Here is a 15,092-nt window from a genome sequence, read left to right as displayed (position 1 = left end):
CCCCTATAGAGCACGGGGTCCCTATGGGGTCCCTGTAGGTCCAGGGGGGTCCCTACAGATCTGGGGGGTCCCTGTAGGTCCGGGGGGGTCCCTATAGAGCAGGGGGTCTCCTATAGGTCAGGGGGGTTCCCTGTAGGTCCTTGTAGGTTCAGGGGGGTCCCTACAGAGTTGGGGGTCCCTATGGGGTCCCCTATAGGTCCGGGAGGGTCCCTGTAGGTCCCTGTAGGTCCGGGAGGGTCCCTATAGGTTCCTGTAGGGTCAGGGGGCCCTATGGGGTCCCTGTAGGTCCAGGGGGGTCCCTATAGGGCAGGGGGTCCCTGTGGGGTCCCCTATAGGTCAGGGGAGGTCCCTGTAGGTCCCTATAGGTCCAGGGGGTCCCCTATAGGGTCGGGAGGGTTCTATAGGTCCAGGGGGGTCCCCTATAGGGCAGGGAGTCCCTATGGGGTCCCCTATAGGGTCGGAGGGTCCCTGTAGGTCCTTGTAGGTCTGGGAGGGTCCTTATAGGTTCCTGTAGGGTCGGGGGGTCCCTGTAGGTCCCTGTAGGTCCAGGGGGTCCCTATAGAGCAGGGGGTCCCTATGGGGTCCCCTATAGGGCAGGGGGGGTCCCTTTAGGTCCCTGTAGGTCCCTGTAGGTCCCTACAGGTCTGGGGGGTCCCTACAGAGCAGGGGGGGTCCCTGTAGGTCCAGGGGGGTCCCTGTAGAGCAGGGGGTCCCCTATAGAGCAGGGGGTCCCTATGGGGTCCCTATGAGGTCTCTATAGGGCTGGAGGGTCCCTGAGCTGTTCTATGGGGTCCCTATAGGGTCAGGGGGTCCCTATAGGGCCGGAGGTCCCTATGGGGTCCCCTATAGGGTCGGGGGGCCCTATGGGGTCCCTGTAGGTCCAGGGGGGTCCCCTATAGGGTCCGGGGGTCCTCTCTAGGGTCAGGGGGTCTCTATGGGGTCCCTATGGGGTCAGGGAGGTCCCTGTAGAGCAGGGGGTCCCTATGGGGTCCCTGTGGGTCCAGGGGGTCCCTATAGGGTCAGGGGATCCCCTATAGGGTCGGGGGGTCCCTATGGGGTCCCCAGTAGGGTCGGGGAGTCCCCTATAGAGCAGGGGGTCCCTATGGGGTCTCTATAGGGCTGGAGGGTCCCTGAGCTGTTCTATGGGGTCCCTGTAGGGCCGGGGGTCCCTACGGGGTCCCCTATAGGGTCGGGGGGGGTCCCCATAGGTCCCTGTAGGTCCAGGGGGGTCCCTATAGAACTGGGGGTCCCTATGGGGTCCCTATGGGGTCCCTATGGGATCAGGGGGTCCTTATAGAGCAGGGGGTCCCTATGGGGTCCCCTATAGGGCAGGGGAGGTCTCTATAGGTCCCTATAGGTCCAGGGGTCCCTATAGGTCCGGGGGGGTCCCTGTAGAGCAGGAGGTCCCTATGGGGTCCCCTATAGGGTCAGGGGGTCCCCTATAGAGCAGGGGGTCCCTGTGGGGTCCCCTGTAGGTCCTGGGGGGTCCCTATAGGGTCGGGGGGTCCCTGTAGAGCAGGGGGTCCCTATGGGGTCCCCTATAGGGTCGGGGGTCCCTATGGGGTCCCTTATAGGTCCAGGGGGGTCCCTACAGATCTGGGGGGTCCCTACAGGTCCGGGGGGGTCCCTTTAGGTTCCTGTAGGTCCAGGGGGGTCCCTACAGATCTAGGGGGTCCCTGTAGGTCCAGGGGGGGTCCCTGTAGGTCCCTGTAGGTCCAGGGGGGTCCCTATAGGGTCGGGGGGCTCCCTACAGATCTGGGGGGTCCCTGTAGGTCCCTGTAGGTCCCCATAGAGCAGGGGGTCCTCTATAGGTCGAGGGCCCTATGGGGTCCCTGTAGGTCCAGGGGGTCCCTGTAGCGCTGGGGTCCCTCCTCCCCCCACAGACCCCCTTCCCCTCCCCTCCCCTCCTCCCCCTCCCTTTCACTTCTCCTTTCCCTTAACCCTTTTTTGTGTCTCCTCCCCTTCCCCTGTTTTGACCCTCCCCTCCCCTTTTTGGCCCCTCCCCCATTCCAGCCCCCGACCCCGCCCACGGCGCTGGCGCTGACGTCGTGCGGGGCCCAGAGCGCCCTACAGGGCCTGCCTGGCCCGGGGTACCTCCCCTCCCCGTCACCTTCTCCTGGAGCTGGACCGGCCCCTCCTGAGGAGCCTCTCCCCTTACCGGAAGTAGACGTCACCCGTTCCCGCCTCCTCACTTCCGGCAGCCGCCTGGAGCTTCCGGCGGGGGAGGGAGGGGCTGAGCTGCGTCGTGCGACCACGCCCCACCGGCACCTCCCAGAGCGTCCGGTTCGCAGGTGAGGGGAGGGGCTTGGGGGGAGTGGGGAGGGTCTTGGGTTGAGTTTTGGGGTCTTGGGTTGGGGTTTGGGGTCTTGGGTTGGGTCAATGTTGAGGTTTGGGGTCTTGGGTTGACTTTTGAGGTCTTGGAGGGTCTTGGGTTGATCCCAGTTGGGATTTGGGGTCTTGGGTTGATCCCAGTTGGGGTTTGGGGTCTTGGGTTGATCCCAGTTGGGGTCTGGGGTCTTGGGTTGATCCCAGTTGGGTTTTGGGGTCTTGGAGGGTCTTGGATCGACCCCAGTTGGGTTTTGGGGTCTTGGGTTGGGGTTTGGGGTCTTGGGTTGATCCCAGTTTGGGTTTGGGGTCTTGGAGGGTCTTGGGTTGAGTTTTGGGGTCTTGGGTTGATCCCAGTTGGGTTTTGAGGTCTTGGGTTGAGTTTTGGGGTCTTGGGTTGACCCCAGGTGGGTTTTGGGGTCTTTGGTTGAGTTTTGGGGTCTTGGAGGGTCTTGGGTTGGGTCAACGTTGAGTTTTGGGGTCTTGGGTTGACCCCAGTTGAGTTTCGGGGTCTTGGGTTGAGTTTTGGGGTCTTGGGTTGAGTTTTGGGGTCTTGAGTTGGGTTTTGGGGTCTTGGGTTGATCCCAGTTGGGTTTGGGGGTCTTGGGTTGGGATTTGGGGTCTCCAAGACCTTGGGTTGAGTTTTGGGGTCTTGGGTTGAGTTTTGGGGTCTTGGAGGGTCTTGGATTGACCCCAGTTGGGGTTTGGGGTCTTGGGTTGATCCCAGTTGGGTTTTGGGGTCTTGGGTTGGGTTTTGGGGTCTTGAGTTTGGTCAATGTTGGGTTTTGGGGTCTTGGAGGGTCTTGGATCAACCCCAGTTGGGTTTTGGGGTCTTGGGTTGGGGTTTGGGGTCTTGGGTTGAGTTTTGGGGTCTTGGAAGGTCTTGGGTTGAGTTTTGGGGTCTTTGATGACCTTAGGTTGACCCCAGTTGAGTTTTGGGGTCTTGGGTTGAGTTTTGGGGTCTTGAGTTTGGTCAATGTTGGGTTTTGGGGTCTTGGGTTGACCCCAGTTGGGTTTTGGGGTCTTGGGTTGGGGTTTGGGGTCTTGGGTTGAGTTTTGGGGTCTTGGAAGGTCTTGGATCGACCCCAGTTGGGTTTTGGGGTCTTGGGTTGGGGTTTGGGGTCTTGGAAGGTCTTGGGTTGAGTTTTGGGGTCTTGAGTTTGGTCAATGTTGGGTTTTGGGGTCTTGGAAGGCCTTGGGTTGAGTCAACGTTGACGTTTTGGGGTCTTGGGTTGACCCCAGTTGGGGTTTGGGGTCTTGGGTTGAGTTTTGGGGTCTTGGAAGGTCTTGGATCGACCCCAGTTGGGTTTTGGCGTCTTGGGTTGGGGTTTGGGGTCTTGGGTTGAGTTTTGGGGTCTTGAATTGATCCCAGTTGAGTTTCGGGGTCTTGGAGGGTCTTGGATTGACCCCAGTTGGGTTTTGGGGTCTTGGGTTGAGTTTTGGGGTCTTGGGTTGAGTTTTGGGGTCTTGGATCAACCCCAGTTGAGTTTTGGGGTCTTGGGTTGATCCCAGTTGAGTTTTGGGGTCTTGGAGGGTCTTGGGTTGAGTTTTGGGGTCTTGGGTTATCCCAGTTGGGGTTTGGGATCTTGGAGGGTCTTGGGTCGACCCCAGTTGATTTTTGGGGTCTTGGAGGGTCTTGGATTGAGCCCAGTTGGGGTCTGGGCTCTTTGGTTGACCCCAGTTGGGGTTTGGGGTCTTGGAGGGTCTTGGGTTGATCCCAGTTGAGTTTTGGGGTCTTGGGTTGATTTTTGGGGTCTTGGAAGGTCTTGGGTTGAGTTTTGGGGTCTTGGGTTGAGTTTTGGGGTCTTGGGTTGATCCCAATTGGATTTTGGGGTCTTGGAGGGTCTTGGGTTGATCCTAGTTGGGCTTTGGGGTCTTGGGTTGGGATTTGGGGTCTTGGGTTGAGTTTTGGGGTCTTGGAAGGTCTTGGATCGACCCCAGTTGGGTTTTGGGGTCTTGGGTTGAGTTTTGGGGTCTTGGGTTTATCCCAGTTGGGGTTTGGGGTCTTGGAGGGTCTTGGATCGACCCCAGTTGGGTTTTGGGGTCTTGAGTTGGGTCAATGTTGAGTTTTGGGGCCTTGGAGGGTCTTGGATCAACCCCAGTTGGGTTTTGGGGTCTTGGGTTGGGTTTTAGGGTCTTGGAGGGTCTTGGGTTGGGTCAATGTTGAGTTTTGGGGTCTTGGAGGGTCTTGGGTTGGGTTTTGGGGTCTTGGGTTGGGGTTTGGGGTCTTGGAGGGTCTTGGATTGAGTTTTGGGGTCTTGGGTTGACCCCAATTTGGTTTTGAGGTCTTGGAGGGTCTTGGGTTGATCCCAGTTGAGTTTTGGGGTCTTGGGTTGAGATTTGGGGTCTTTGATGACCTTGGGTTGACCCCAGTTGGGTTTTGAGGTCTTGGAGGGTCTTGGATTGACCCCAGTTGGGGTTTGGGGTCTTGGGTTGATCCCAGTTGAGTTTTGGCGTCTTGAGTTGGGTCAATGTTGAGGTTTTGGGGTCTTGGGTTGACCCCAGTTGGGTTTTGGGGTCTTGGTTGAGTTTTGGAGTCTTGGAAGGTCTTGGGTTGAGTTTTGGGGTCTTGGGTTGACCCCAGTTGGGTCTTGGGGTCTTGGGTTGAGTTTTGGGGTCTTGAATTGATCCCAGTTGAGTTTTGGGGTCTTGGGTTGATCCCAGTTGAGTTTTGGGGTCTTGGAGGGTCTTGGGTTGGGTCAACGTTGAGGTTTCGGGGTCTTGGGTTGGAGTTTGGGGGTCTTGGTTGAGATTTGGGGTCTTGAGTTTGGTCAATGTTGGGTTTTGGGGTCTTGGATCAACCCCAGTTGAGTTTTGGGGTCTTGGGTTGAGTTTTGGGGTCTTGGGTTGAGTTTTGGGGTCTTGGAGGGTCTTGGGTTGATCCCAGTTGGGGTTTGAGGTCTTGGGTTGATCCCAGTTGGGTTTTGGGGTCTTGAGTTGGGTCAAGGTTGGGTTTTGGGGCCTTGGGTTGATCCCAGTTGGGTTTTGGGGTCTTGGGTTGAGTTTTGGAGTCTTGGAAGGTCTTGGGTTGAGTTTTGGGGTCTTGGGTTGACCCCAGTTGGGTCTTGGGGTCTTGGGTTGAGTTTTGGGGTCTTGGGTTGAGTTTTGGGGTCTTGAATTGATCCCAGTTGAGTTTTGGGGTCTTGGGTTGATCCCAGTTGATTTTTGGGGTCTTGGAGGGTCTTGGATTGAGCCCAGTTGGGGTCTGGGGTCTTTGGTTGACCCCAGTTGGGGTTTGGGGTCTTGGAGGGTCTTGGGTTGATCCCAGTTGAGTTTTGGGGTCTTGGGTTGAGTTTTGGGGTCTTGAGTTGGGGGGGGAGTCTTGGGTTGGTGTTTGAGGTCTTGGGTTGATCCCAGTTGGGTTTTGAGGTCTTGGAGGGTCTTGGGTTGACCCCAGTTGAGTTTTGGGGTCTTGGGTTGAGTTTTGGGGTCTTGGAGGGTCTTGGATTGAGTTTTGGGGTCTTGGGTTGGGTTTTGGGGTCTTGGGTTGATCCCAGTTGAGTTTTGTGGTCTTGGAGGGTCTTGGCTTGGGTTTTGGGGTCTTGGAGGGTCTTGGTTCGACCCCAGTTGAGTTTTGAGGTCTTGGAGGGTCTTGGGTTGAGTTTTGGGGTCTTGGAAGGTCTTGGGTTGGGTTTTGGGGTCTTGGGTTGAGTTTTGGGGTCTTGGGTTTAGTTTTGGGGTCTTGGGTTGGGTTTTGGGGTCTCCAAGAGCCTCCAGTTGAGTTTTGGGGTCTCCAAGACCTTGGGTTGGGTTTTGGGGTCTTGGGTTGGGTTTTGGGGTCTTGGGTTGATCCCAGTTGAGTTTTGGGGTCTTGGAGGGTCTTGGAAGGTCTTGGGTTGAGTTTTGGGGTCTTGAGTTGGGTCAATGTTGAGTTTTGGGGTCTTGGAGGGTCTTGGATCAACCCCAGTTGGGTTTTGGGGTCTTGGGTTGAGTTTTGGGGTCTCCAAGACCTTGGGTTGACCCCAGTTGAGTTTTGGGGTCTTGGGTTGGAGTTTTGGGGTCTTGGGTTGGGTTTTGGGGTCTTGGAAGGTCTTGGATTGACCCCAGTTGGGTTTTGGGGTCTCCAAGAGCCTCCAGTTGAATTTTGAGGTCTCCAAGACCTTGGGTTGAGTTTTGGGGTCTCCAAGAACCTCCAGTTGAGTTTTGGGGTCTCCAACCCCCCGTAGGCTCCGCCCACTCCCCCAAGCTCCGCCCCCCGACGACCCCGGGGGTCTCCACCCAGGTAGGTTTTTGGGGGAGGGGAGGAATTTGGGTCTCCACCCCTCCCCACCCCCCAAAAATCCATTGACCTCCAGTAGGCTCCGCCCACTCGCCCCACCCACCCGGGTCGACCCCGGACGACCTGGGGCTCCTCCCTCCCCAGGAGGTCACCACAGGTAGGTTTGGAGGGGGGAGGGGTGGGGAGGGGAGGTCCCCAACCCCCCCCTTTTGGGGTCTCCAAGACCTTGGGTTGAGTTTTGGGGTCTTCAAGACTTTGGGTTGACCTTTGGGGGGGTCTCCAAGACCTTGGGTTGACCTTTGGGGTCTCCAAGACCTTGGCTTGACCTTTGGGGGTCTCCATTGACCTTGGGTTGACTTGGGGGGGTCTTCATTGACCTCCAGTTGACTTGGGGGGTCTCCAAGACCTTGAGTTGACCCCATGTTGAGTTTTGGGGGTCTCCAAGACCTTGGGTTAACTTGAGGGGTCTCCAAGACCTTGGGTTGGCTTGGGGGGGTCTCCAAGACCTTGGGTTGACCTTTGGGGTCTTCATTGACCTTGAGTTGACTTTGAGGACCTCCAAGACCTCCAGTTGACCCAACCTTGACCTTTGGGGTCTCCATTGACCTCGGGGTGACTTTGGGGGTCTCCATTGACCTTGTCTTGACTTGAGGGGTCTCCAAGACCTTGAGTTGACCCTGTGTTGAGTTTTGGGGTCTCCAAGAGCTTGGGTTGACTTTGAGGACCTCCAAGACCTCCAGTTGACTTTGGGGGTCTCCATTGACCTCCAGTTGACTTTGAGGACCTCCAAGACCTCCAGTTGACCCAACCTTGACCTTTGGGGTCTTCATTGACCTTGTCTTGACTTGGGGGATCTCCAAGACCTTGGCTTGACTTTTGAGGTCTTCATTGACCTTGTCTTGACTTGGGGGTCTCCATTGACCTCGAGTTGACTTTGAGGACCTCCAAGACCTCCAGTTGACCCAACCTTGACCTTTGGGGTGTCCAAGACCTGGGGTTGACCCCACATTGAGTTTTGGGGTCTCCAAGACCTTGGGTTGACTTGGGTGGTCTTCATTGACCTCCAGTTGACTTGGGGGAGTCTCCAAGACCTTGGGTTGACCTTTGGGGTCTTCATTGACCTCAAGACGATTTTTGGGGTCTCCAAGACCTTGGCTTGACCTTTGGGATCTTTGTTGACCTCCAGTTCACTTGAGGGGTCTCCAAGACCTTGGGTTGACCCCATGTTGAGTTTTGGGGTCTTCATTGACCTCCAGTTGACTTGAGGGGTCTCCAAGACCTTGGCTTGACTTTTGAGGTCTTCATTGACCTTGTCTTGACTTGGAGGGTCTCCAAGACCTTGGCTTGGCTTGGGGGGGTCTCCAAGACCTTGGGTTGACTTTGAGGACCTCCAAGACCTCCAGTTGACCCAACCTTGACCTTTGGGGTCTTCATTGACCTCAAGACGATTTTTGGGGTCTCCAAGACCTCCAGTTGACCCAACCTTGACTTTGAGGACCTCCAAGACCTCCAGTTGACCCAACCTTGACCTTTGGGGTCTCCAAGACCTTGGCTTGACTTTTGGGGTCTTCATTGACCTCGGGGTGATTTGGGGGGGTCTTCATTGACCTCAAGACAATTTTTGGGGTCTCCAAGACCTTGGGTTGACCCAACCTTGACTTCGAGGACCTCCAAGACCTCCAGTTGACTTGAGGGGTCTCCAAGACCTTGGCTTGACCCAACCTTGACCTTTGGGGTCTCCATTGACCTCAGGTTGACTTTGAGGACCTCCAAGACCTCCAATTGACCCAACCTTGACCTTTGAGGGTCTCCATTGACCTCAAGACGATTTTTGGGGTCTTCATTGACCTTGTCTTGACTTGAGGGGTCTCCAAGACCTTGGGTTGACCTTTGGGGTCTTCCTTGACCTTGTCTTGACTTGAGGGGTCTCCAAGACCTTGGGTTGACCCAACCTTGACTTTGAGGACCTCCAAGACCTCCAATTGACCCAACCTTGACCTTTGGGGTCTTCATTGACCTCCAGTTGACTTTGGGGGTCTTCATTGACCTCCAGTTGACTTGGAGGACCTCCAAGACCTCCAATTGACCCAACCTTGACCTTTGGGGTCTTCATTGACCTCAGACGATTTTTGGGGTCTCCAAGACCTCCAGTTGACCCAACCTTGACCTTTGGGGTCTCCAAGACCTTGGGTTGACCCAACCTTGACCTTTGAGGTCTCCATTGACCTCAAGACGATTTTTGGGGTCTTCATTGACCTTGTCTTGACCTTCGGGGTCTCCAAGACCTTGGCTTGACTTTGAGGACCTCCAAGACCTCCAGTTGACCCAACCTTGACCTTTGGGGTGTCCAAGACCTCGAGTTGACCCAACCTTGACCTTTGGGGTCTTCATTGACCTCCAGTTGACTTGAGGGTCTCCATTGACCTCCAGTTGACTTTGGGGGTCTTCATTGACCTCCAGTTGACTTGGAGGACCTCCAAGACCTCCAGTTGACCCAACCTTGACCTTTGGTGTCTCCAAGACCTTGGGTTGACCCAACTTTGACTTTGAGGACCTCCAAGACCTTGGGTTGACCCAACCTTGACCTTTGGGGTCTCCAAGACCTGGGGTTGACCCCACGTTGAGTTTTGGGGTCTCCAAGACCTTGGCTTGACTTTGAGGACCTCCAAGACCTCCAATTGACCCAACCTTGACCTTTATGTGTGGGTGGGTGGAGGTGACACCTCCCATGACCTCAAACTGACCTTTTGACCCACCCCCCACCCCTTTGATGACATCACAGCCCCCAAACCCCACCCCCCCACCGTCCACGTCTACCACGCCTGCGCCGCCGACCCCGAACGCGCCGAATCCTCGCCGTGGGTGGAGCTCCTGTGCTTGGCCACCTCCTTCGCCCCTCCCCCTCTCCACCTCACCTGGTTGGTCGATGGCCACGCCCTGGCCACGCCCTCCCCCGAGGTGGAACCGCCCACGCCGGACGTGACGACGCCGGGGACCTTCCGGGTCAGCTCCAGGGTCAACGTCACCTTCCAGGAGTGGAGGGACAGGAGGTTCTCCTGTCGGGTCGCCCACCCGGCCTCCGGCGACCTCCAGGAGGTTGAGGCCCACAAGTGTCTTGGTGAGTTTGGGGGGAGGGGATTTTTGGGGGGTTTTGGGTCAAAATTGGGGGTTTTGGGGGTTTTTGGATGGATGGGGTGGACCCAAGGTTGAGTTTGGGGGGTCTCGGTTGGCCTTGGGGTGATTTTGGGGGTCTGAGTTGGTCTTGGGTTGACTTGGACGGTCTTTGTTGGCCCAACCTTGACTTGTGGGGTCTCCATTGACTTGGGAGTCTCCAAGACCTTGGGTTGACCCAATCTTGACTTGGAGGTCCTCCAAGACCTTGGGTTGACCCAACCTTGACTTGGGGGGGGTCTCCATTGACCTTGGGTTGACTTGGGAAATCTCCATTGACCCAACCTTGACTTGGGGGATCTCCATTGACTTGGGGGTCTCCATTGACCCTGGGTTGACTTCATTGACCTTGGGTTGACTCCATTGACCCAACCTTGACCCTTGGTGTCTCCATTGACCTTGGGTTGACTTGAGGGGTCTCCATTGATCCAACCTTGACTCCTGATGCTTCCATTGACCTCGGGTTGACTCCACTGACCCTGGGTTGACTCCACTGACCCTGGGTTGACTCCATTGACCCTGGGTTGACTCCATTGACCTTGGGTTGACTCTTGATGTCTTCATTGACCTCCATTGACCTCGGGTTGACTCCATTGACCCTGAGTTGACTCCATTGACCCTGGGTTGACTCCATTGACCTTGGGTTGACTCCACTGACCCTGGGTTGACTCCATTGACCTTGAGTTGACTCCTGACATCTCCATTGACCTTGGGTTGTCTCCATTGACCCAACCTTGACTTGGGGGATCTCCATTGACCTCGGGTTGACTCCATTGACCCGACCTTGACTCCTGACCTCTCCATTGACCTTGAGTTGACTCCATTGACCTTGAGTTGACTCCTGACCTCTCCATCGACCTCCATTGACCTCCCACTGACTCTTGACATCTCCATTGACCTTGAGTTGACTCCACTGACCCTGGGTTGACTCCATTGACCCTGGGTTGACTCCTGACATCTCCATTGACCTCCATTGACCTCCATTGACCTCCATTGACCCTGATTGACCCTGGGTTGACTCCTGACATCTCCATTGACCTTGGGTTGACTCCTGACATCTCCATTGACCTTGGGTTGACTCCATTGACCCAATGTTGACTTGGGGGATCTCCATTGACCTTGGGTTGACTCCTGACCTCTCCATTGACCTCGGGTTGACTCCTGATGTCTCTGATGACTTCCACTGCCCTCCCACTGACTCCTGCCATCTCCCCCCCCTCCCTCCACAGGTGGCCCCTCCCCGCCGGGCTCCATCTCCATCTTCCTCCTCCCCCCCTCCCCCTCCTCCCTCTACATCTCCCAATCCCCCCACCTCCTCTGCCTGGCCGTCAATCTACCCAGCGACGACGGCCTGGCCGTCACCTGGACCCGCCGGGGCGGGGCCGATGACGTCACAGGGAAGCCCCCCGAGCCCCTCCCCCTCAAGTTGACCCCCCAGGCCAACGGCACCTTCACGGCTCGCAGCGAGCTGCCCGTCCGCGTCGCCGACTGGGAGGCCGGGGCCGTCTTCGGTTGCGCCGTGGCCCACGCCGAGCTGCCCGCCCCGCTGGCGCGCACCGTGGCCAGGCCACCCGGTGAGTTTGTTTTGGGGGGTTAATTGGGTTAATTAATTTAATTTATTTTTAGTTTAATCGGCGTCGGAAAAGTTTGGGGTGGAAAAGGGGGAAAATTGACCTGAAATCTACCCAAAATCAGCCTTTTTAGCCCCTCGTTTTCCCTTCCAAAATCTTGTTAATTGAGGGTTTAATCTTGGGGTTAATTGGGTTAATTAATTTAATTTAATTTCGGTTTAATCGACGCTGGAAAAGTTTGGGGTGGAGAGGAGTGAAAATTGCCCTGAAATCATCCCCAAAATCAGCCTTTTTAGCCCTCGTTTTCCCAAAATCGGCTCAAAATTGACCCAAAATTGATACAAAATTGGACCAAAATCGGACCAAAATTGGACCAAAATTGGCCAATTCACACCCAGTTTTTAGACCCAATTTACACCCATTTTTTAGACCCAATTTACACCCAGTTTAGAGCCAGTTTTTAGAGTCAATTTAGACCAAATTTACACCGAATTTACACCCAGTTTTTAGAGCCAATTTATACCAAATTTACACCCAGTTTAGACCCAGTTTAGACCCATTTTTTAGACCCAATTTAGACCCAATTTACACCCAATTTGCACCCAATTTAGACCTAGTTTTTAGACCTAATTTAGTCCCAATTTAGACCCAATTTACACCCATTTTTAATACCAAATTTACACCCAATTTAGACCCAATTTACACCCAATTTAGACCCAATTTACATCCAATTTACACCCAATTTACACCAAATTTAGACCCAGTTTTTACACCCAATTTAGTCCCAATTTAGACCCAATTTACACCCAATTTACACCCAGTTTTTAGACCCAATTTACACCCAATTTACACCCAATTTACACCCAATTTAGGTCCAGTTTTTAGACCCAATTTACACCCAATTTACACCCAATTTAGGTCCAATTTACACCCAATTTAGGACCCAATTTACACCCAGTTTTTAGACCCAATTTTGAACCCAGTTTAGACCCAATTTACGCCCATTTTAGAGCCAGTTTTTAGAGTCAATTTAGACCCAATTTAGACCAAATTTAGACCCAATTTACAATGAATTTCCACCCAATTTTGAACCCAGTTTAGACCCAATTTACACCCATTTTTTAGACCCAATTTATACCCAGTTTACACCCAGTTTAGACCCAGTTTAGACCCATTTTTTAGACCCAATTTAGACCCAATTTACACCCAATTTGCACCCAATTTAGACCTAGTTTTTAGACCTAATTTAGTCCCAATTTAGACCCAATTTATACCCTTTTTTTAGACCAAATTTCCACCAAATTTACACCCAATTTAGACCCAATTTACACCCAATTTAGTCCCAATTTACACCCAATTTAGTCCCAATTTACACCCAATTTAGACCCATTTTTACACCCAATTTAGTCCCAATTTAGACCCAATTTACACCCAATTTACACCCAATTTAGACCCAATTTACACCCAATTTATACCAAATTTATACCGAATTTACACCCAATTTTGAACCCAGTTTAGACCAAATTTACACCCAGTTTAGAGCCAGTTTTTAGAGCCAATTTAGAGCCAATTTACACCCAATTTAGAACCCAGTTTACACCCAATTTACACCCATTTTAGATCCAGTTTTTAGACGAAATTTATACCCAATTTACACCCAATTTAGACCCAGTTTAGACCGAATTTACACCCAATTTAGACCAAATTTACACCGAATTTACACCGAATTTATACCCAATTTACACCCAATTTAGACTTATTTTTTAGACCTAATTTAAACCCAATTTAGATCCAGTTTTTAGACCGAATTTACACCCAATTTAGACCCAATTTACACCCAATTTAGACCCAATTTACACCCAATTTACACCCAGGTTTTAGACCCATTTTAGACCCAGTTTAGACGGAATTTACACCCAATTTACACCCAATTTTGAACCCAGTTTAGACCCAATTTACACCCAATTTAGATCCAGTTTTTAGACCCAATTTACACCCAATTTAGACTTATTTTTTAGACCTAATTTAAACCCACTTTAGATCCAGTTTTTAGACCCAATTTATACCCAATTTGCACCCAGTTTAGAGCCAGTTTTTAGACCCAATTTAGGTCCATTTTAGACCCAATTTCCACTCAATTTACACCCATTTTAGGTCCAGTTTTTAGACCCAATTTAGACCCAGTTTAGACCAAATTTATACCAAATTTATACCAAATTTACACCGAATTTATACCAAATTTACACCCAATTTTGAACCCAGTTTAGACCCAGTTTACACCCAATTTACACCCAATTTAGACCCATTTTTTAGACCCAATTTAGACCTAATTTACATCCATTTTTTAGACCCGATTTACACCCAATTTACACCCAATTTAGACCAAATTTACACCCAATTTACATCGAATTTGCACCCAATTTTTACCCAATTTAGACCTATTTTTTAGACCCAATTTACACCCAATTTAGACCCAATTTACACCCAATTTACACCCAGTTTTTACACCAAATTTCCACCCAATTTAGGTCCAATTTTTACACCCAATTTCCACCCAATTTCCACCCAATTTAGGTCCATTTTAGACCCAATTTCCACCCAATTTACACTCAATTTACACCCAGTTTTTAGATCCAATTTACACCCAATTTACACCCAATTTAGGTCCATTTTAGACCAAATTTTCCCCCAATTTCCCCCGAATTTAACCCCTTTTTTTACCCCCTTTAATCCCAATTTACCCCTAATTTACAGCAATTTACCCCCTTTTAATCCCAATTTACCCCTAATTTACAGCAATTTACACCAATTTACCCCAATTTTTCCTCATTTTAACCGAATTTAACCCATTTTTCCCTGTTTTTCCATTCCAGGTCGCCGCCTCCCCCCCAGCATCTTCCCCCTGCCCCCCCCCCAGGCCGAACTCTCGGGCCCCTCCCCCACCCTGAGCCTCACCTGCCTCATCCGGGGCTTCTACCCCGAAAATTTGGAGGTCCAGTGGCAGAGGGGGGGTCAGACCCTCCTCGAGGGGGTCACCACCGGCCCCCCCATGCCGGAAAACCCCCGAAATGCCGGGAATTCCGCCCAAAACGGGGTGGGGGAGGGGCCGTTCTTCCTCTACTCCCGCCTCGAGGTGGCCTGGGGAGTGGGGGAGGGGCTGGGGAGGGGCCAGAGACCCCTCCCCACCTATTCGTGCACGGTGGTGCACGAGGCGCTGCCCCTGCGCTCGCCCAGCGGGCCCTCGGCCCCCAGCCCGGTAATTAACGCTAATTAACGATGATTGGTTAATTGGGGTTGATTTTCAGGGGGTTTTGGGGGTTTTTGGGATTTGGGGGTTTGGGGGATTTGGGGGTTTTGGGGGGTTGGAGGAGGGGAGGGTCAGTAGTGAAAGTTTTGTGATAATTATTGGGTTAATTATGGTAATTAGATGCTAATTAGGCTGATTGGGGATTTGGGGAGGATTTGGGGGGTTGAGGGGATTTGGGGGTTTGGGGGATTTGGGGATTTGAGGGATTTGGGGGTTTGGGGGTGTTGGAATAAACGTGGAGATGTCAAACTTAATGAATTTGTGTTAATTAGGGGTTAATTATGGTAATTAGAGGCTAATTGGGCTGATTAGGGGTGGTTGGGGGATTTGGGGGGTTTGGGGGATTTGGGGGTTTGGGGGATTTGGGGGATTTGGGGGTTTGGGGGATTTGGGGGGTTTGGGGGTTGGAATAAAGGTGGAGACTTCAAACTTAACGGATTCATGTTAATTAGGGGTTAATTATGTTAATTAGACGCTAATTAGGCTGATTTATGGTGAA

General features: G+C 52.7%; 1 gene segment (V, D, J or C); it reads left to right on the top strand.

Annotated features, from left to right (window-relative positions):
- Positions 1–1,823: 1,823 nt before the first annotated feature.
- Positions 1,824–14,431, top strand: LOC126650211 (Ig gamma-1 chain C region-like; the record flags this gene model as incomplete). The annotated part of the segment is given in 7 exon segments: positions 1,824–1,834; positions 2,202–2,291; positions 6,492–6,547; positions 6,621–6,701; positions 9,327–9,662; positions 10,945–11,289; positions 14,160–14,431. Coding segments are annotated over 7 exon segments (1,191 nt in total), but the record flags the coding sequence as incomplete, so codon positions are not given.
- Between the last annotated feature and the right edge of the window lie 661 nt (positions 14,432–15,092).

Source organism: Myiozetetes cayanensis, unplaced genomic scaffold (assembly GCF_022539395.1).
Source record: "Myiozetetes cayanensis isolate MyiCay16 unplaced genomic scaffold, myiCay2020 scf584, whole genome shotgun sequence".
In the NCBI taxonomy this organism is placed as follows: Eukaryota; Metazoa; Chordata; class Aves; order Passeriformes; family Tyrannidae; genus Myiozetetes; species Myiozetetes cayanensis.
Note: the sequence above shows the minus strand (reverse complement) of the source record. Positions and strands in the feature narration are given on the sequence as shown.